Source organism: Kogia breviceps, chromosome 14 (assembly GCF_026419965.1).
Source record: "Kogia breviceps isolate mKogBre1 chromosome 14, mKogBre1 haplotype 1, whole genome shotgun sequence".
In the NCBI taxonomy this organism is placed as follows: domain Eukaryota; kingdom Metazoa; phylum Chordata; class Mammalia; order Artiodactyla; family Physeteridae; genus Kogia; species Kogia breviceps.
The window spans coordinates 39519100-39541849 of record NC_081323.1 but is presented as its reverse complement, the minus strand read 5'-3'; the positions used below and the strand labels follow the sequence as shown (position 1 = coordinate 39541849).

Here is a 22750-nt window from a genome sequence, read left to right as displayed (position 1 = left end):
GGCCAGCCCAGGTTCCAGGCCATCAAGTCAGGAAATGAGACGATCCATCAGCTGGCCCTGAGTGCCGGCCCGAGGCGTTCCCCATCTGTGCGCCTCCCCACAGAGTCACCGGCGATGGAGCGCGGAGCAGCGGCGGTACCGAGGCTCCTGACCTCCGGGTGACAGGGGTTGGGGCGCGTTGCTCGCGGTGGCTTCAGCGCCCTAAACTCGAACGCGCTCGAACGCCTGTTTGACTTGGGTGGTGACTCCAGAGACTGGGCGAGGCGGGGGCTACCACCTCTACAGACCTTGCTGTTTTGCTGACAAGAAAAAAAAAGTGTGGGGGGAGAATTAGAAACACAAAGAACATCCTGGGGCGGGGATGGGGGCGCGGCAGTGAGATAGATTTGGGCCTAGGCTGCACTTGCAGGTGCTACCGGGGCTGCTGGGCCGGGGACACCTCTGGCAGACAGACCTGGGGCAGCAGAGGCCTGCACCCACAAATTTGCTTTTGAGTTAAAAAGTAACCATAGAGCCGCCATGGAGAAAAATCCCGAGCGTTAGTGGGGTTTTTTTTTAGTGTTAGAATGCGAGATTTAGTGTTATTTGAATCTTGGATTTAAAGTTATTTTTATTTCAAAGGGAATATCAGGAGGGTCCCCACAGTGTTTCTCGGGGTGTGGGGGCCTCCCAGAGTCCTTATCTGGTCTTGTCAACGGAGAAGAGCAGAGCCGCAGGTCCCCGGCTCCGCGTGCTGCCAGCTGCGTGGCACAGCCCCCCGGGGGCCCGGGATCAGTCTCGGGAACTGGAACTTTCCGCAGAGAGGCCGCCCCTGGTTTGTCCCTGGACTTTTTCTCTCATTTGCGACCCAGAGTACAGAATAACCTCCGCTCCCGCTCACAGCCCCAGATTGGAAAACAAAAACAAACAAACAAACAAACTCTAACCCTAACCTCACAGGCCTGGGCCTCCAGCAGCCCAGGGCGCCCCGAGGGGGTAGAAGACTCGTGCGTGGGAGGAGGAGAGTGTTTCGGTCCCACTTCTCCAGCAGGTCAGGAGCCTCACTTAGCGACCAGGGACCCTAGCAGAAGGCCCCCGTGAGTCATTCCCCTCTCTCACCGTCCTGCCCCCGGGCCGGGGCCCCCCGGTTCCCAGGCCGCCAGCCCCTCAGGCAGAGCCGTTTCCCTCTGAGTGCGCACCCTCTGAGCCTCTTCGGGCACCTCAGCCTCGATCTCCTCTCGGCAGAGTCTCAAAACCTTGCCCACGTCTCAGAGTGGTCCAAGGACCGCGCGCCGCGAGGATGCCCGAGCGCCCCTGGCCCTGCGGCGCAGTATCCTCCCGACTTCTGCCCTGGAAGCTGGACCTCTGGGGCCCATCGGGGGCATTTCCCTCCGATGCGGATGCCACCCTGGCGGGTTAGAAAGGAAAAGAAAAAAAGAAGAGAAAAGAAGAGACGCGAAGCCTCTGCAACCTGGCCTCTTCCCCCTCCTCTGTGTAACACCCCACCCCGCTCAAGCCCCCCGGCTTTCCTCCGGGCGGGGAGGGACCCGAGAGGCGCGAGGCCGGCAGAGTGCCGGGGTCTCACCGCCCACCCTCCGCGCCCCAGCGTGGGGTTTGCCAACGCTTCCCGGCCTTGGAAGCTCCAAAGAAAGTCGCGGGGAGCCAGAGAACACTCTCTGGCAGGAACTTACTTCCTCCCGTTCTAGTCCTAATTCCCCTCGACACCAGAACACAAAAGAGCCCGGAGCTTCTGTCCAGCAGCCGAGGCCCGAACTCGCCCAACTCCAGCACCCTCGGAATTGATCTTACCCGGCTTTGGAGTCGGCTTGGACCACACCTCTGCAAGGTTCCTCTCTCACCTCCACACCGGGAGCAGCTTCGCGAACGTGCGGTGAAGTGCAACCCGGGTGCCTGGCGCCGACGTCTTTCCCCTGCTGAGGTCGCCGCGAACTCGGCGTGCGGGCCGCTGGGCGCACCGCCGCAGCGCGCATCTCTTGTCTCTCGGGCAGAAGTAGACGGGTCTGGAGTCCGCAGCCCCAGCCCCGCCAAGCTCCAGACCTCGTGCAACCGGGCCCATGTGCCTCGGTGTCACCCAAAGGTAACGCCGAGGGCCGCGATCTGTGAGTCTAGATCTGTGCAGGCTTCTTGCACGTTGGGATAGAAAGCTTAGTAATGGAAATCTTCAGCGGTTTTGTTTGTTTGTTTTGGTTTTTTGGTTTTGCTTTTGTTTTTTGTTTTTTGTTTTTCCTAGAAAGAATTGCTCAGATCACTTCCTAACTAAGGTCACCCATAGAAGCGGGGCATGCAGTCCTGGAAGGATCCTGTAGGAAAAGGCATGTTGAAGACCAGAGAGGTGAAGCCATTCCTCCCAGAAGTTTTTGTTAGTGGAGTAATAAAGCTAACCTATTGCTTCCTAGATTCCCACACCAGTCGTCTTTCCAATACACTGAAGACTCTTTCCTCTTTCCCTTTCTTGGTTACCAGAGCGAGCGTCTTGGTTTCAAATAAACAGCCATAGGAACATCCCAAACTTACAACATCAGAACACCCCAGGGCAACTCCGGGGCTCCAGGTCTGCACCAGCAAAGCTTCCTTTCAAGCGCAGCTGACTGGCCACCCCACTCTCCCCCTCCCCCTCCCATAGCAATTAATATAAATTTCCCTTAGTTCCAACACATCTTCAGGTGAATATGCAGAAAACTGCAAATAGAGAACTTAAAGAGTAGTTAACTGGGAATAAGGAACCCTGTGATACACGATAAAAGAAATTTTAAAGAAGTGCATTATCTCAGAACTTAGGTAACAAACTGCTGTAAATGAGCCACAACTTGTCTAACCTTAAGCCCACTGGGATAGCTGTTAGTATTTCTTGGAGAAAAAACACAAAAACTTCTTAAAGGACTACTTAAAATTCTCAATTGACTCTTGTCTTTTACAGAAAAGTCCAGGGTCCGCCCTGTGTTAAGATTTTCCTCACTGCCAGGAAAACCAAGAAGACTGATTGTACTCAGTAGCCTAAAATGTTACACATTGAAGCTAGCGGTAGTTATAATAAACTGTTTTAAAAACAGTTAATTAATTACTGGCTCAAGAGATAAAAATTATTCCTTTGCTCTTTCAGGAATGATCACCTGGCCTCACCATCTGCTTATTCAGGTACTTTTTTTAGAGAGACTTTGTCCCCTGCATTCCCTCCTATGTGAAGGCATTTATCCTAAATGAGCTCATAAAAGGACATTTTCTAAGAACTTAGCATGAAGATACGATGCCAATGAAAGGGCTATTATCCTGGTGCCTTGTCTTCTCCACTGGTTACCCTCATTGCAGAAATAGCTTGGTTTCTTTAAACTAGCTGCAGGAGAGACCAATGACAGGAAGGATGAGGGAAATTTCATCAAGGTCATGCAAGATGAGTGCATCAGAGGGACAAACTTAATTTTCTGATTCTTTCCACATATTCTAGGGTTTGCCAATATATGCACAAACTATTCTTATGTATACTTATTTTTTAGTTCCTATCCCAAAAGGATTTCAAAGGTTTTCAAAGGCAGTGATTAAATTAAATGAAATAATTGTTCAGTGATTAAGTTGAACACAGAAAAGGCTTTGGTAACTAGTAATTTGGGCTTAAGGGCTGTGTGCATCTTGTCCAGTTCAGTTATCCCTGCTTCTTTTATCCATGTGTGCTTCCCTATCTGTGTGTGTGTATGTGTGTGTGTGTGTGTGTGTGTGTGTGTGTGTGTGTGTGTGTGTGTGTGTGTGCTGGGTTAGGGGAGAGCATTAGTGGTGGTGGGAACAGCAGCACCAAAGTACATTTTTACATTTCACCGTAAAGTGGATTGAAACATCAACAAGCCAAATTTCAGCTGCAACAAAGCTTAGCTTTCCACTGTTGATTCTACAGATACAAGTCAATTGCTTGTGCAACCAAGTATAAAGAGATACACCTAATAATCTGAATATTTAATTTCACTTAGAATGTTTTGCATATGCCATTCTTTTGCATATACCATATATGGGTAAATTACCAAATAAAGAAGTTAAATAAAGGTTATGTATCAATGCTATAAGACACTGGCTTTGGGCGTCTAATTTCTTCTTTATTGAAAATTGATAAATATGGAGGAATGAAGAGTTACATCTTTGCACTGACTCGCCTACGTAATATATTTTTCTTCCATCTGCATTGCCCTTCTTTATCTTTTAACTTAGATCAATTTGTCCACTTATTTAAGATCTCCTTCTCCAAGAGGCCTCCTTGGTCAATTCCACCCCACCCTGGGGTGGCTATCTTACTTTTCCTTTCCTTAAACATCTGTGCACACATTGTGCCAGGCAACAATACATCTTCATGTTTCTTCTCATTTTCTTTCATCCAAACTAAAAGTTCTATACATGCAGTGGGTCTTTTCTTCCACATCCATGAAACAGTAACCACTCAATGACATGCGTGAGATTCATAAAGACTAATTCAATAAGTAAATACAAGAATTGAAGAGAATCCTTTGAAGGACTTAGAGGATCTAGAAGAGATTCAAAAGCCAGTGCACTTGCATGACATTTGTATTGACTGCCAGCAGCATTGATGAAAATTGACACAGCTATCATCCACATGAGTGTACATGTTTATGTCATTTTTTTCTCCTACTTTCTCTCCCACTCAAGAAATGAAGAATGGAATGGATCCTGGAAAACTTTGTTACTATGATTTAATGGTAAGTTTTTCTCCTTTATTATCTCTTTAGTAATTTTAAAGAACTGACGTTTTTTAAAGGATGATTAGAAAGTATTTAATTAATGTTGGTGTAAGTTGTAGGTATAATGACCCGACTCCTATTGAAATGTAAGAATCAATACAGATAGACAAATAAGTTAATGGGTGCCTGTAAAGTTATGTTTAAGATTAAATACCCGAAGGGATTTTAAATTAATTATGCTTTGAAGATGATTCTCCCAAGAAGAGGAGTTAAAATTGCTTCCTTTTTTTTTCTTTTGACTCATTCAATTGCTGGTCAACAAACAGATCATTTATGTCAGGTATGGAAAGAAACCATTTTCCAAAGCAACCACCATTTGATTTGTAAATCAACAACAACTTAAGATTCATGACCAATGCTAAGTCCCATCTAATATTTTATTATTAAAGTAGCTAATCATCAATTAATTCAGTTGCTTTTTAAACAACTTATAATATATCTGCAATAATGTGTCACAAGAGAAAGTGTCCTAACTTTTACAGATATCTCTTCTACTTTATAATGGTATTTGTTTATCTTTGGGTTTCCAAATTACCAAACATAGTGCAAGTAGTGGGTACTCAGTTAATGCTTATGGTCTAAATTAATTTGTCTTTTTTTTTTTTAATGCTTTTATAATCATTGGCTCACTTGGCCTAACCAGACATCCCCTGAGTTTTTATCCCAATTTCTTAGGTGAGGAACACTAAAATCTGTACAAGGTCATAAAAAATAAATAGTGAATCCTGGACTGAAATCCATTCATTTCTTTCCTCATTTAACTACTAAAGGGAGAGAGGGAAAGAGAATATATAAATGTTCCATTACCTATATCTCATTGCTTTCTCATTTTTACAGTGCTACAGGAAAATAAGTGTTTATTAACAACTGCTAACATGACAAATCATTAGGCATATATAAATTTTACAAATTCCACTCTCAACTGATAATAATTGCCTTTGTATCGATCACAATTTTGCCTCAGTGCTTCTATATATGTTCAGTTATGTAAAGTTATTGACAAAGGTTTGGATGAAATATCAAAATACAGAGATAAAAATAAAGATGTAAGAATATAGTATTGATTTAAACATCACTTCAGAACTGCTGTTGATCTAATTATTGATATAGGAATAGGTTTGAAAAAATAATTGTATAAACACTTCGTGGCAAGCGTAATGTCAGAATATTATTATACTTAAAATAGCACTCTATACATTTCAGGATGTGAGCTAGAGATCTTAGGTGTTAGCTTGTTATTTGGTCACTGAATAAAGATTTTTTAATGGGAATCAACATATGGTATATTTTAGAGTCAAAGTATTATATAAGGAAAAATGAAAATGATGCCTATGAAGTTAAATCATGTGATTTTTCTATTTTAATTTTACTGACCATGTGACATTGAGGAAGGTCATTTAATTTCTCTGAGCCTCAATTTTGGGGTATGTACAACCACAATAAGGTATATCTTCCCTTGCCTACCTTCTAAGGTTGTAGGTAGGATCAAATTTGATAATGCACATGAAAATACTTTGCAATTTGCCCCTTATTATGACATTGTTTGTTTTATGACATTATATTGTTGATTTTTCATATAATGAAATAGCCGCTAAGAAATAAAATATTTGGACATCACTACAATTGATTAGGACAGTATGCCTATTGCTGAAAGTGCTGTATTCTGATTTATGGAGCAAAAAAAATTAAAAATCAAGCAAGCTACTAAAAAGTGTAAATATAAGAATTAGCCCAGTAGTATTTGTTTTTTTTCTGTCCCACTAGAGGCTGTAGAGTAATATATGTGTGCATACGTGTGTGTGTGTGTATATAACTATGACTGTCCTAAAAGATGCTACATAACCCTCACAAATTTCGGGTTCACTTACATTCCTCTTAGCAGAGTATTCACAATATAATAAGCGAGGGTAGGTGACCCTAGAGTTCAAAGTCCTCATGCAATCAGAGAACAGAACTCACAAAAAAACAAGCCCAAATAGACATACTGCATTGACTAACGGCCTCGCTTGAGGAAGCATCAGTTTAACTTTAAACCCTGAGCTCGTGAGAGCAGGGGAGAGAAGGGGATGTCTCCAAATGCAGGAAGCTGTTGCCATAGCATTTTCCTTCCCTATTCCTGCCTACACCTCCTCCCCCAAAGCAGCAACAATTGTGCTCCACCGCTTTCCTTCAGGAGCTGGATGCATTTTCAGAAGCCAGGACTCCAGTGGTGTGATGACTTCACCACCTAATCACTGTACTGGTAGGGATATTGAATAAGTCAGAGGGTGCTATTAAGTTTCTCAGCGTAGAATCATCTTTGCGGATGCAATTGCAGCGCAGGAAACAGACTCAGGGAGAATTTTAGCCTTTTTAAATCTCATTGGAGCTCTGCACAAGCCCAGCCACAATCACTCCAGCAATACAACAGAATCCTTTCAGCACTCGCAGCCGTGGACAGCTCCTCGCCACGCGGTCCTTTCCTCTGCAGTGAGCACACTAGCGTTCACCCTGCCCGGGTCGGTGCGGTACTCCATCCACACCAAGTCTGCCAGCGCGTACGGAACGCGCGCTCCCTCCCTCCTCCTTCTCGGTGCCCCCGCCCCTCGCTCACTCCGGCTCACTCCAGCGGCGACTTTGAGGGATTCCCTCTCGGGCGGCCTCTGCAGCAGCACCACTGGCCTCATTCGCTGCTCCGCGAGGATGGATCTCCGAGGAAGAGCCGTTCTCGGCGTGAATAGACTTCGAGTTCTGATGCTCTTCCGTGAGTAGCATTTCGGCAACCGCCAGAGCAGGGTGCACTCTTTGCAGAGAATAGAACTGGCACAGTAAAGCCATTAGCTTAAGGTCAAAACGTGGCCCTAATGTTTGGCGGGTTTGTTCTTTTTCGGGGGGAGGAGGGGAGGACCATCCCCTCAGTGGCAGGGAATTCCCCAGAGAGCCACACACCTGTACGCCAATCCCAGACACGATGCTGCACAGGCCTGCTTCGTGGGCTCAGAGCACTGGCGAGAAAGCTTTGGTTTAAAAGCCTAAGATGAAGAAAAAGGCCAGTCGGATTACAAATTAGTAAGGCTTTAAAATGTTTTTTAATTTTATTTTTATTATAAATTAACAGCAACGAAGTCGAATTTGTTGGCGGTAGGTCAGCGAAACGGCTCGTAGAGCGCCCTGCAGCCAGCAAGGAACTTTGTCAGCCCAAAGCCCGCAGACCACCATGTCCCTCCACCCTTGTGCCCGAGACGCGTGGGCTCGCTGAGCCCCTAACCGATAGGATTTTTTGTTTGTTTTCTGCAGATACAATGGCTCGAATCATGGCAGAACAAGAAGTGGAGAATCTCTCAGGCCTTTCCACTAACCCTGAAAAAGATATATTTGTGGTGCGGGAAAATGGGACGACGTGTCTCATGGCAGAGTTTGCAGCCAAATTTATTGTCCCTTATGATGTGTGGGCCAGCAATTATGTAGATGTAAGGCACTTTTTCCCTCCCAGCTTGCTCCTAGGGCTCCAGGGACGAAGGGCACCTTCCCTCAAGACCCTGTGAAGACCTGGGTCGCCCGCCTTCCCCCCTGCACCCTGCAGGCTGCTCCCAAATGCTGCATGGGGGTTCCGGCTTGTAATGCCTTCTGCCCCGCCTGCTTTGCAAGTAAATCCCTCTCTCTGCTTCCCTAACGGCCGGGTCTGCACGCAGAGCATCTAACCGCATGTTCCTGGACCTGGGAGCGCGCGCGCAAAGGAGTGCCCAGGCGTGAGACCCGGAGTTTGGACGCGCTGCCCTTTACAGCCCCCACTGGGACTCGCGCGCTGAGGGGGTGCGGGGCGTCTGTGTTCCCAGCTAATCACGGAACAGGCTGATATCTCACTGACCCGGGGAGCTGAGGTGAAGGGCCACTGTGGCCACAACGAGTCGGAGCTGCAGGTGCTCTGGGTGGATCGCGCGTACGCGCTCAAAATGCTGTTTGTAAAGGTAACCGTTAGTGGGGCGCTCAGAGGGGTTGCAGACTCTGGGTGGGTGTGGGTAGGGGCCGCCCCTCCGTTTCCCCACCCAGATCTGCTCGGGCGGTGAACGCGCGCCTCCTCCGCTTGGCAGGAAAGTCACAACACGTCCAAGGGACCCGAGGCGACGTGGAGGCTGAGCAAGGTCCAGTTCGTCTATGACTCCTCGGAGAAGACCCATTTTAAAGAAGCGATCAGTGGTGAGTAGAGACCAGCAGGGCTTGGGAAGCAGCCCGGGGAAGCCCAGACACTGCAGGGATCTCAGGCTTGGAGGCTGAATTCCTCAGGGTCAGGGCCTTGCGCTCGCAGACCAAGTTAGCCCTGGGCTTGCTCTCCAAGGTGGAGGAAGCAAGCGGGAGCGCGGGTGGGTCCTCTAGCCTTCAGGCCTTGTAGGTGGGCAAGAAACCCAGGGCCTGAGGACCAGCCTGTCACCCATCACCTGATCCTGGATGAGATGTCTCTTGAGGGACTGTCTTCCTGTGTCTGCTTCGGGATGGCTTTCTTATGATTTGTCCTTGGTAGAACTGGAATAAAACACAGACCTACTAGAGCATGGACTTGAGGATATGGGGAGGGGGAAGGGTAAGCTGTGACGATGTGAGAGAGTGGCAGGGACATATACACACTACCAAAATTAAATTAGGTAGCTAGTGGGAAGCTGCCGCATAGCACAAGGAGTTCACCTCTGTGCGTTGTGACCACCTAGAGGGGTGGGATAGGGAGGGTGGGAGGGAGGGTGACGCAAGAGGGAAGAGATACGGGAACATATGTATATGTATAACTGATTCACTTTGTTGTAAAGGAGAAACTAACACACTATTGTAAAACAGTTATACTCAAATAAAGATGTTAAAAATTTAAAAAAATAAAAAATAAAGGTTAAGCGACTAAAAAAAAAAAAAAGAAGCACGGAGAAGGACAAAGCCATATTTTTATTTTCTTCTGCACCCCGGTTTTTATTCTTATGCACTAAAACTTCAAGGGGGACAGCATGACTTTCATTCTGGGTCAGAATCTGCTGGCCTTCAGATCTTTTGGTGCATTGCTCAGGCCTCACCGCAATCTTCAGTCATCCACTGCAGCCACCCCAGAGTGGATTCTGAACCATGTCCTTACTTATTAGCTTTTCACGCCCATCACTCCAACAACTACCCAGATCCTCCAAAAATATTGTGGCAAGGGATATCCAGGCTCCAAATAACAATGCAGGGATCTGCAGGCACCATCAAAGACCACATGTAAATTTATGTATTTATTTTGTAATTTGTCTGATCTACTCATAATGAAGCCTTCCATCACCTGGGCACCTAAGTTGGGAAAATATTTTTATTGAACATGTACAAGAATACATATTTCAACTTTTCCGTTTCACCCCTTATCATCGCAGTAAAAAGGGCAATTTTGTTTCTTCATCAAAATTCATATTCAAACATTTCCCACAGTTAAATTAGACCAAAAAAAGGAAAAAGAAAAAAAAAACACAAAAGAAACCCTTAATCCAGAAAAGGAGGAAAAGGGGTGAGGCAGGCTTCCAAAAAATATGTATGCATACAAGGGCATCTGCTCAGAGCACTAGCAGCAGCCATGCTTTGCTGAGGAAGATATTTTAGTTTTTGCAGGCCAGTGTGAGGTATAGGATACCAAGTCACTGTTCTTTGTGGATCTTTGGAATCTCTGTTGTTAGGTCTTATATAGTAAAAAGGGTTGGGGTTGTAGGTATCACTTTATTCTTCCAAAAGGAAATTCCAAATTAATATTTAAGAAATCCATGCTCATGAAAGAATGGGTGCATTCACATTTGCATAGCCCCAGCCTGGCAAGGCAACAGGGCATGTCAGCAGAGGATCAGAGGGGCTGGGGTCTGGGCTCAGAGGCAAAGGTCAACTATCTGGATCACCATAAAGAGGGTTCTACCAGCCCTAGGGGCCTAACCATTGCTTTGGGTCTTCCCTGCAGCCGGGAAACACACAGCCAACTCGCATCATCTCTCTGCCTTGGTCACCCCAGCTGGAAAGTCCTATGAATGTCAAGCTCAGCAGACCATTTCACTAGCCTCCAGTGATCCACAGAAGACAGTCACCATGATCCTGTCTGCGGTCCACATCCAGCCCTTTGACATCATCTCTGATTTTGTCTTCAGTGAAGGTAGGTTGGTGGGGAGGCAGGAGGAGAGGGAGAGGAAGGAAGCAAAGGCTGACCTCAAGATGGATGTGGAAGGCAACCTGCCAGGGTACCAGGCTCTTACCACTTGGACTTTCTCTAGGATATCTTGGTGCTGCCTCCCTATATAATATTTTTCAAAGACTAAAGCAAACAAACTGAATTGTATCAACTTCAATGGCTTTCTCTTTCATCTTCCCTCTCTCTCTCCCTCCTTCACTCCCTTCTTTTCCTCTCTCTTTCTCTCCCTCCTTTTTTTTTTTTTTTTTTTTTTTTTTTGGGGTACGCGGGCCTCTCACTGTTGTGGCCTCTCCCGTTGCGGAGCACAGGCTCCGGACGCGCAGGCTCAGCGGCCACGGCTCACGGGCCCAGCCGCTCCGCGGCACGTGGGATCTTCCCGGACCGGGGCACGAACCCGTGTCCCCTGCATCGGCAGGCGGATTCTCAACCACTGCGCCACCAGGGAAGCCCTCCCTCCCTTCTTTTTATCTGTTTTCTTCCTTCCTCCCTCCCTTCCTTTTTTCCTTTATTTTTTCATCTTTCCCTTCCTCCCCTCCTTTGCCAAAAAAAGGAAAGTGGATAGGGAGAAAGATAAGAAAGTCAGCTGAAAAAATATATAATTTTGATGCAAGTTTCCCAAGGAAAAGGCAGCTAAAAATCCCAAGTAGCTATTGAGAGAGCCATGGATTGTTGAAGGGCCTTTGCTTGTGTGGGCCTCAGTTTCACCATGGTCTCTAGACACTTCCAGTTCTAGGTTCTACCACTGTGAGTCTAAGTTTTTGTGTGACCAGAATGCAATAGAGGTGTGTGAGTGTGTGTGTGTGTGTGTGTGTGTGTACAGGTTACAGAGAAAGACTCATGAAGACCTGCCTCTGTCCAGCTCTCACCTTTGTGTGGAGGGACACCTATGAGCTTCCAAGGAGGCAAGGTCCCTGATCTGCTCCCTCTGGGGCATGCAAGAAGGCTTCTTCTCAGTCTGTGCAAGCCCTGGAAGGGGATCACGCAGGATCCAGCTGGGGCAGGTTCAGGGCATCCATATCCTCCTGGTTCTCTGCATCCCAGAAGAAGGGCAGGAGAGGAGCTCACATTCTGCAATTTGTCCAAATCTAGCAACAATTTACTCTGGGCAAGTGGAGTAAGTGAATTCTTCCATTCTTTTTTTTTTTTTTTTTTCTCTCTCTATTGTCTGGAGGAGGTTGTTAAAGGCAGTTTGATATTCTCATTTATTCCTTGTGGTTAAGAAATGGGGAGTGATTCTGACTGCTTTAGGGATGCCTACCTTTGGGCTGGCGATCCCCAGGTGAATACAACCATTCGAATGTGTAGGATATTAGGGAATCCCCACCTGGGTCACACACAAATCATTAAATGAGTCCCAAGGAGTCCAGCTTTCATTAAATGCCCCTCGCATTCAAAGTATATGGAATAGAATCCCTCCCCCATGATTTATTCAGAAGGCATTTAGGAATTCCTAAGTTAAACTGTCCTAAAGAGAAAGGCCTCCTTCTTATTCATCTTTGTATTTTTAGCACCAGATACAGTGCTTAACACATTGCAGATGCCCTGTTAACTTTGGCTGAATTGATATTCCGAAGCTGTGGGCTCAATTAATAGAGACTTGCAAATGCTTCAAAGCCAAGCAAATCAGAATGTAATAGATTTAGTACAGCAGTGCCATGCCTACCTGTTATTGCTCTTACCTGTATGGGCTATTCCATCTTAATGTGTTTTCTACAAAATCGAAACTAAATGCCAAGATCTTAACACTAAAAAAATACTGTTGATTATGAAAGTATTTATAAAATGGAACAGTGTCTTTCTTAAACGGAAAATATTAAATGTAATTAAAAGTAATTGGACTCATGATTATGGATGGCCCAGAATTCATTTTGAAAATATTGGATCACATAGCCCCCAGGGTCCCTACCATAGATACTTCTGAGTTTGTATAGGTACTTTCAGCAGTCTCTAGTTACTCTTTGTGTTTCTCTGGTCAACTGTTTTTAGACACTTCTTCACTTCTTGGTACTACTGGTGCTATAATTGCTGCTTTTACTAGTTCCTTATCACAAGCTCACCCTAACCCCCTCTGGGTTATTTCTAAGTTGCTGCTTATAGTCATTTATAAATGGAGAAATCAGATCTCATAGATGTTAGAATTGTGTACAAAATAAGAGTAAATGAGTACTGAATAAGGACCAGAGCTATTTTCCTAAAAATCAGTGATATTCTTGGCACAGATTTAATGTTTTTGCATAAAAAGCAGTTTTTATCCACTTCTAGGGCTTAAATGGATAGATTTAGACAGTTTGTAGGCATGTATAACTTCCTAAATGCAGATATATCAAGCACAAGCAAATTGCACTTGTCTCACCCAGGCTTTTCTGGGGAATAATTAGGGTGTTGCCTCCTGTACGGTGCCCTGGGGCTCAAGCCTTGACATTCCTGGGAGGAGGCAAGCCTCATTCAGGATCACTCACTGAATCAATGTGCTTTTGTGTGGCAGGGCTCCTTTTGTTCCTGGTTCCTCCTGTCTGTGCCTCTCAGCACCTGCCCACAGGGTGCTTTGTAAGAGATCACTTTATTTGATTTGGTGGAATCTGAAAGATTCCTTTTGGAGTGCCTTTTCAGGACCTGGCACTTGGACCCCACTCCCCAGAATAGAAAGAGGCTCTGATGTGTTGCTAATGCCTGTGTGGGTGAGTGAAGCCTGCCTGCGTGGCGGTGGGGAGGGCATCTGGTCATATGTCTGACGCCCATTGCAGGGCTGTGTACACGCGTCCTGTCATGTGCAAACAGGACCTGCAGCATAAGGGTTTCCAATGAAGAGCCTATTCCCTGCGTAAAGGGGTCATGCCTGGCAGTCTGCAATCTCCCACCTGCCTCCTTCATAGATTCTGAGAAAAGCAAGGAAGGGTCAGTGAAATGGGTTAGTGGCCACTCGTAGAGGCTGAGAACAGCCCAGATGGGGATGACATCTTTACCACACAAATCCCTTTAGATGGTTGAGCTTGGCTACTACGCTGATCCTCAATGAAAGTAGCCCAGAGGCTCCAGATCACTGTGCACAGCTCTGGTGATCTTGTTAACATGCCAAGTCACATCTGGTTCCGTAGGTCTGGGGGCGGGGCCCAAGAGGCTCCATTTCTAGCAAGCTCCTTGCTGATACTGCTGGTCCATGGCAAACTGTCGGTAGGGGGATTTGAGGGATGTTGAGTTGATCAAGGAATATGATATGATCATGAGATGCAGAAACACACAAGCTTCATTGGGTGGCACTTGGGCAGGTTGTGTAAGGAAAGCCCGTCACAGCATGGGACTGTCCAGAAGAAGGCTTACAGCACCTGGGGACCACTATCCCAAAGGAAAGGAGGATAAGGGATGTCCTGGCAGGGAGAGGGGTGTCAGGAGGGGGCTTATGGGTCTAGGTCATGTCACTCAGCAGCACGGGGAGGAGTCTTTGGGTCAGAGAGCTCTCGGGGAGGGCGGGGTAGCAGCAGATGCTTAGGGCCTTATCTATCCTATCAGTGGGTAACAGCTGTTGGGTGAGATTTGTATGCAAAGTAGACAGGCCCTAAATGGCTAAACGTGTCTGTTTGGGCTGGGGTTTTTTTGTTGTTTTTTTTTTAATAATTGGATGTAGGTCTCAGCCTGCAGTGAAAATATAAACCACTCCATGGAGGCCAGCTTATTTCTATAACAGGTACACTTGGTGCGGCAACTCTCAGCCTGCAGTTCAAGGCAGCCCATGTGTCTCAGCTGGTGTCGGGTAACTTGTCCTTCCACAATTCATTCCTGTTAGTGAGTCCCTTTGAGGCCCCAGGAGAATTCTGACTGTGATAGCACGGAGGATGCATCACTGGGAGGGGACAGATCAGCCTGAGTATTTCAATGGCTTGAATTAAACGCGACTCTCAAGCATAAAGACAGAAGAAACGTAATGGAACACGAAGGTGCCTCTGTGCCCCTTTGTTAAACACTCAGGTTTACTGGGCATCTAAGTCGCCACATATAGACTGGGCCCCTTTTTAATTCTCAAGGGGGGAAACAAACAAATAAAGAGACCTGTGAAGAAGGTACTGAGATCCCTGTTTACAGTGGAGAAGCTGAGGCTTAGGGGTGAAGTTACCTGCCAAGACTGTGCTCCCTGTGGCTGCCAGGGCTGGGACAGGAACCTGTCTTTGAGTATCAGATCCTGTGCTCTTAGCCTCTCAGAGCCTCAGATGCTGCAGCTGAGCAACTGTACCAAACATGTGAACGTGGGGGGCCATCTTCAGGAAGGTTGTCGGGTGCTCTGAATTCATGAGCTTACCATTGTTTCCAACAGTGTGCTTGGGAGATACCACCTGATCTGTATTTTACCCAGTTCTATAGGACAAATGGTCTGTGTTTTAGTGGAAATGAATGTACATCACCCCCAGCTGAGCGCCCCAAGACTGGCTGCCGTGCTGCAAACCAGGGCATGGTGTGCCGATGCTGAACCAGAGTGCTGTGTACACCTGTGGTTTGCATGGCACCTCCTAGCCAAGAAACCTGCCACCTGAGTAGTTGCTCCTTCTCAGAGCCTCCTGGGGAAGCACCCAGAGGGAGACAATCCTGTTATTAACACCACGGAGAACTGTGTCGAGGGCTGGAATTCAGAGGCCTAGCGCAGGGCCCATAGCCAGCCAGTCGTAGAATTCTGTGTTCTTGCTACTGCTCTGGAGCCTAGTGTTTTAGGTTGGGCTCCCCAAGAAGCACATCCTCTATAAGTATGTAAGGGCAAGTAGTTTATTTAGGTGGTTCTAGGAGGCACTGCTAGGGGAATGGGGAAGTGAGGTGGGAAGGCAAGGAAGCTAGTACAGGTGTGTAAGTGAGCGGGTTACCACTGTAGGCACCGGGGCTCACACTGCTGGAACTTCTGGGAAAGAGTGTGGTACCCACCTGAGTTACCCTCCAACTCCCATCCACCACTGATGGCTGCTGGGGTGGGAAAGCGGGGCGTTGACTCTCCAGGATGTCTAACCTGCCTTGTAGCCAAAGCCCATTGGAATGGGTTGGAATGGTGAATACCAAGGTCATAGGACCCTGTCGGTGTCTGTACACCAGTACACCCAGTACTGGGATATAGGAACTTTCCCTGCCCTGGTGGAGCTTACAGGCTAGTGGGAAAGAGTTTATACAGCTCTTCCTTGTGTGCAGGGATGTTTCTGGCACACAGTGGCATCAATCAGTAATTGTTTTCTTTCTTTTTTTTTTTTAAGATGTTAGGGGTAGGAGTTTGTTAATTTATTTATTTATTTTTGCTGTGTTGGGTCTTCGTTTCTGTGCGAGGGCTTTCTCTAGTTGTGGCAAGCGGGGGCCACTCTTCATCGCAGTGCGTGGGCCTCTCACTATCGCGGCCTCTCTTGTTGCGGAGCACAGGCTCAGTAGTTGTGGCTCACGGGCCCAGTTGCTCCGCGGCATGTGGGATCCTCCCAGGCCAGGGCTCGAACCCGTGTCCCCTGCATTAGCAGGCAGATTCTCAACCACTGCGCCACCAGGGAAGCCCAGTAATTGTTTTCTTATTTACTGTTGTGCTTACATCTTGGTGAGAGTATCTGCTTGTCTCCAGCCAAAGATGTCCAAAGTCCACTCGTCTTAACAGCTTCTCAGTACACAAAATACATTTTGCTGAGGTTACAGGAGTCCCGAGCCAGTCCAGGGAAGATATGGAAAGAGCGGCAAACCCCTCCCTCCAGTTGCCCTATCAGACAGCAGAGGGAAGCACGGCCAGCAAAAGGCTTGCCCACCTTCTCCAAAAAGAAAAGTCTGTGGCACTAGCAGAGTTGGAGAAAGCAATCAGCTTGCCTCCTGGTCTGTGGCCTATCTCAATGCTATTCGTTTGGAGCTGCTTTTCATTAAGAGCTTTTACAGTTTATTTGCCTCAGGGAGTAAATACAACTTTAAAATGCTGTGGTCATCGAACAAAACAAAATAAAACACACGTCTAGAAAACAGAACCTGAGATGATTCAGTATTGCAATGGGCACACCAGGTTTATGGTTGAGGGGACTTGAGCTGGTGGCTGGCAGTTACACAATTTTGTCTGATCTGTCTTCATCTGGTTCTTTGCAGTGACTGGGCTGGTTGTTGCTTTTTCTAAACATGGGCCATCCACCCTGGGCCTGTGTTTTGTGTTCTCTAGAACTGTAAGTCCAGCCAGGGCAGAGGTGTGAGGGACCCCAAGACCTGTGGAGATGAACAGGGAGTCAGGGGTCTCCGAGCACCCAAAGCCAGATGCTGAGCTGGGCTAAGCTAAGGGATGCTCTTCTCCTAGGCAGAGATCAAGGCCAGCTGTCCTTGCTCTATAATCTGTGGGTTGTATAATCAGTTCATTGCACAGGATCTTAACCCTGGAGTCCATAGGGTTTGTGTATAGAATTCAGGGGGTCTGTAAATTTCAATGGGAAACATTTACATCTTTCTTTTCATTAATTTCTAATTAATGTTTAACATTTCCTTCAATTATAAATAAAGGTAACAACCCACAGTAGTATTAGTCATACCTATGACTTTGTCACCAATATAAATAATAGTCTTTTTCTTCCCACATGTTTGTGCAGATCTTGCAAAGTAACAATTATGCTTCTCCATACTTTGCAATGACAACCAGTATACCTGTGTACTAATAAATATATAACTGTCCCTCAAATTATTTTAAAATATTTTAATAGATGAACTTCACTGTAGTTTGTTTTCTTTGTAATCTTATGTATTTTATTTTTATGCAATTATAAGTATTCTGAGAAGGGGTATAATTTCATCACACTGACACTAAAAAGATTATAACCTCTGCTTTAGTGGGTCGTGACCAGCACTATTTTAAATGAAAGAGAATAGTATAGAGGATAAATTATTAGAGGCACAAAGTAAAGAAAACCATTGTTTTATAACACTTTGGTTTTAGTTATGTACGTATACATATGTTCTGGGTTGTAATGTAAAATATTGTTTTTCCTGGGGGTCAAAGGCAGAGTTTGAAGACAGTGGCTTAAGCCTGAGACGGGAATGCGTGTCTTTTTTTTATGGGTTCACAATCTCTCACCTAAAACCCTTGGGGCTAGATGTTTTTCAGAATTCAGAATAATTTTGGACTTTAGGAAGATAATACAGTGCATTGTCCATATATTATATAAGACCCAGAAGACTCAGGGAAGCTCCTGTAATCAAACAGATTAATGAATCTGTTTCCTGCAGTGAAGCACATGAATCTTCATGCTAAGGAGGAGAAATGAGAATCAGAGCAGCCAGCTTTTGCTTCCAAATCAATGATACAAAGTATTTGTGGTTTCTAGAGATTTGTGGATTTTAGAATGGTAGGTAAGGGAAAGAGAACTCAGGAATTCCCCTTTCTTTGACCACTTAATGAATGGGGATGGGTGGGGAAGGGGATACAGTATTTTTCATGATAATTTTTGACATCCTCTTATTTTCCCATAATTACTTTTGACTTCTTGTCCATAGTTTAATACTCCCTTTCTATTCTTCTTCCAGTGGTGTGTTTAATTCAGGTTTTCTCCTAAGGCAACAAAACAATTTTTAAAGAAATAAACTATAATAATATTTTAACCATAATTTTTTTGCCAAAATAAACCATGCTTTTCTCCTCCATCTTCTTTAAAGAATGGTGTATTCGATGTTATTCCCCATAACTATACCAAAGTTATTATCCATTTAAAGCTAATATTTTTGGCACCACAATTCTGATACCAGTTCTGATGTGTGTGGTGTAAATCCATCAAACTCTACACTTTCTTTTTTAAATGGTGGTATAATTTACACATATCAAAATGCACAAATCTGAAGTGTTAACTCAATATGTTTTTACCTATACTTGCAGCCACATAACCCTCACCTAAATCAACATTCAGAACATTCCCATCACACCTGAAGTTCTCTTGTGTCCTGTTCTGCAAGACACGCTGTTCCCCACTTCTCTGACTTCAATCACCATAGATTTAGTTTTGCCTGCTCTTGAACTTCATATAAATGGAGTCATACAACATGTACTCTTTTGTGTCTGATAGTTTTCACTCAACATAATATTTCTGAGATGCATCCATTTTGTTACGTGTAGCCATAGTTCATTCCTTTGTATTGTTGATTAATATTCCATTGTATGAGTATACCACAGTTTATTTATCCATTCTACTCTGATGGCCATTTTGGTTGTTTCTGGTTTTAAGCTATTATGAATGAAGCTTCTATGAACATTTATGTTCAAGTCTTTTTGTGTCCATATGTTTTCATTGTTCTTGGGTAAATTCCTAGGAGTGGAATGCTGGGTTATAAGGCAGGTGTATATTTATCCTTACCTTATTACAAAGTGATTGTACCATTTCCCACCAACAGTGGACAAGAGCTCCAATTGCTCTGTATCATTGACAACACCAGGTAATTTCAGACTTTTTAAAAGGTGTATTTTGTCTGTGATTCTATGTACATTGTACACAGTAAAAAGTTTAAAAAATTAAATAAACAATAAAAATGATGGTGGTTGTGCCTAATGCCCAAACGCTGAAAATTTGCATAAATCATTTGGAAGTTTTATTCACATCGGCCAGGAATCCAGTAACCTGAATGTTGCCCTATTTAACTGATATGTTTTTATTTTACACTATGCAGAAATTTTAAGGCATTGGGCCTTAAGTTTGGTTGGGAAACATTGTTTCTGAAAAAGAAAATATCTCTGAAGTTTCCTTGAGAAATCTTCTCACCTCTATCTGCCTTTCAGTTTTCTTGAGCAGACTTATGATTCAGAATATTTTGGCAGGAGCTCATTGCTTTTCTTCTTCTTTCCCATTTCAGAGCATAAATGCCCAGTGGATGAGCGGGAGCAGTTGGAGGAAACCTTGCCCCTGATTTTGGGGCTCATCTTGGGCCTCGTCATTGTGGTAACGCTGGTGATTTACCATCTCCACCACAAAATGACTGCCAACCAGGTCCAGATCCCTAGGGACCGATCCCAATATAAGCACATGGGCTAGAAAGTATTAGGCAGACAGCCCCCAGCCCCCCTCCACTGGCTGGATCAGGTAGAAAAACAAAAGCGCTTTCCACCTATACATGGGATATACCAACATAGCTGCAATCAAACAGACCTGGGTATTCAAGGCTTGCTTGGCCTGCATCCATGCTTAAACCCTGGGATGGGGGGATTCTTTCAGATTCATGGGGTGAAGGACAGTTGCTTGGGGAGTGGGAGGAATGGGTGAGCCAGCTTTCACACTCATGGTGGCTTGGCTTTGACTCTCCAAGGAGCAACTCATAAAACTCAGAGGGGTATCTGACTCTGAAGTTTAGGGATTGAAACCACACTTCGTTCAGAAAGACACCCCTTAAGGTTCAAGAGGAATATTGGAGGCTTTGGTCCCTTGAACACAGATGGCTTACCCTATACTGTTGTCAACGTACACAAAATACAGCCTCATGCTCCCTGCAGCAAGACCCCTGAAAGTGATCCATGCTTCTGGCTGGTGTTCTGCATGTCTAGTGATTGTCTTGGGAATGTTTCACTGCTACCTGCACCCAGTGAATTCACAGCACAAGAACCTGTTTAATGTAACTATGCAGAGTTGTTTGGACTTTATAGTGTGTCAGGTCCAAGTAAGGGGACCTGAAGAATCAATCCATGTGAGTTTGTTTTTCAAAATGAATTAAAACACACTACTGTCTAACATTTGAATGCTTTCTTGAAATAAGAAAACAAACTAAAATGGTTTCTGGGGCACCCAGAGGAGAGAGGGGAATGATGAAGATGGGATTTCATTTCTGCAAGAGGAAAAGCAAAGAAAGAGCAAGGAAACAATGGGGGAGGGGGGAGTTGGCATTTCCAGGTGAAAAAACGTGGATTTATTTTGACAAATATAAGCAGTTTTAATAATGGCACCTCTTGAACAATTGGTCTAATATCGTTTCTGGTGCTTCTTGGTCTTGAGTCTGGCATTTCACTTTGGATTTAAAAGCTGGACTGAACATAGTAGCTTAGGTTGAGTTTTATTTGTGATAAAATGTAAGTTACTGAAATTCCCTAGAGAAATGTACATAGTTTGGATTTCACTCACTTTCTACATAATCATTTTTCAGAAGATCTGAGCAGGGGTAAGGCAAATCCTTTTCTTTGGTGTTAGGGTGGGAATCCCCCTACCCTTGTAAAATCATCACGATATGAGTGGCAGCTCATGAGTTATCTCCCCAAGGCTTCAACTGTTGACAGTAGCACATCCTTAGACGTTCATTATACCAGCAAATCTTGATAACTATCAGCCAGTTGCTCTCCTACTATCCTTTTGTTTGCTGCTCTGGCAACCTCAGTCTTTCCCTGCATGACTTCTTCTCAGTGTCTGCCTGGTCAGTGAGGAACAAGCCCTGATTCCTCATGAAAGTTGCCTGTTGCACAAGAAAAAAGAGACGCCTTTGGTGCCAGCAGAGGCAGACAACCCCCACCCCACCCACGTGTCCTCCACCTTTCCGTCATCTGTGATCATCTCACCCCCACGCCTCAAACATGACAAGCCCTTTCCCTTTTAGCATCTCATGTATTTTTAGGAAACTTCCTATTTATCTGGAACCATCCAAGGATGTGGGGAGAAACAGACAGATGTATCCCCTTTAGAAAACATTTTTAGGCTTTCTGAGTCGTACTTCTGAAAACTCCATCTTACTTACTCCATCTTTACTTAATTTAATCTACTTTTACAAAAGTAAATTCATATCTTTTTAAAATTTTGCTTTCACAAGACAGGACTCATTAGTATTTTTGGAATTGTCATTCATTCATTCAACAAACAGTTTTTGAGCACCTACTGAGTGCAGGCTCAGTGCTGGGTGTACAGTAGTAAATGACAACTGGGAGTCTATAGGGGGAGAACAAGAAAACACACACGCATACATGCTTGTACACACACACACACACACACACACACACACACGCACGTCATTCTAAACAGAACAAAGTGTGCCCTGGCGCTTTACAAAGTGTTGCCATATGGCTACGTCCCTATGTCTAAGTTAACTAAATCTTTCTAGAATCTAAATGTCTTAATTCTCAAAATTAAGAGTGTTTTTTTTTCCACCTGTGATATGCAATACGTATAAAACGCCTTATTACTACGGCTGTTATTGTTATTATTAATCACGGCATCTTTATTTAGCAGTCCTAAAATTAGGTCTCAAGTTCAGCCTAATTTCTTTGAACCTTGCCTTGTTTTTCCTAGCCCTTTTTTATCTTCATCATCAACTAAGCAGAATAAAAGGGGGCCTCCTGATGAGGGCAGGGCCAGTGGTCTATGGGTGGACAAGGCAAGGTGTCCAGAGGAATGACTCATGTTCATTACCATTGTCCTGAATTTCACGGAGGCTCCTGCAGCAGGAACAAACTGGGGGGTGGCTCGTCTATTTGCATTATTTCCTGAGCTCAGAGATGGGAAAGAAAACAAACAGATAATCCACAGATGCTCAATTACCCTTTTAACTGTCATTTTTCTTTTTTACTGGAGTTTTAAACACAAACGCCTCTGGGCACAAAAGGACGCTGTGTCTGGTTGCTGCTCTGGTGGCCTGGAAAAGCCAGGCTGGATGAATCACATGCATGTTTCTTTGGAGGAAGGAGGAGTTTGATTTCAATTCTGAGCGTGGTTCTTTGCAGGGTTCCCCCATTTTCAGCAAATAGCTCCCAGTGAACCTGCCTCGGAGAGCAGGGAAGACTGTTTCCCACCCCAACAAAGCCCTCTAAACTATAACCACCCTTTTCTCACCAATTCTAATGTTTCCATTAACAAAGACTTGTCAAAGCCACATGGATGGGGGAGACAGCAGAGATATGAGAATGGAGAAGTGGGAGGAAGATGGAAGGAAT

General features: G+C 45.0%; 1 protein-coding gene across 5 annotated transcripts; it reads left to right on the top strand.

The window, feature by feature from the left end:
• Positions 1–1125: 1125 nt before the first annotated feature.
• Positions 1126–20570, top strand: LAMP5 (lysosomal associated membrane protein family member 5). Of its 5 annotated transcripts, none has more exons than XM_067013929.1 (9): positions 1126–2077; positions 3101–3135; positions 4645–4694; positions 7207–7479; positions 8013–8185; positions 8552–8683; positions 8807–8912; positions 10669–10857; positions 19702–20570. In XM_067013929.1, exons 4-9 carry the CDS (start codon positions 7419–7421, stop codon positions 19878–19880), a joined length of 840 nt encoding a protein of 279 aa, XP_066870030.1. In that variant the 5' UTR covers positions 1126–2077; positions 3101–3135; positions 4645–4694; positions 7207–7418; the 3' UTR covers positions 19881–20570. The 5 variants fall into 5 exon arrangements, with proteins under 5 accessions (XP_066870030.1, XP_066870029.1, XP_066870031.1 ...); XM_067013928.1 differs by having other exon boundaries at positions 7054–7479; XM_067013930.1 differs by lacking the exon at positions 3101–3135 and having other exon boundaries at positions 1135–2077.
• The last annotated feature ends 2180 nt before the right edge of the window (positions 20571–22750 follow it).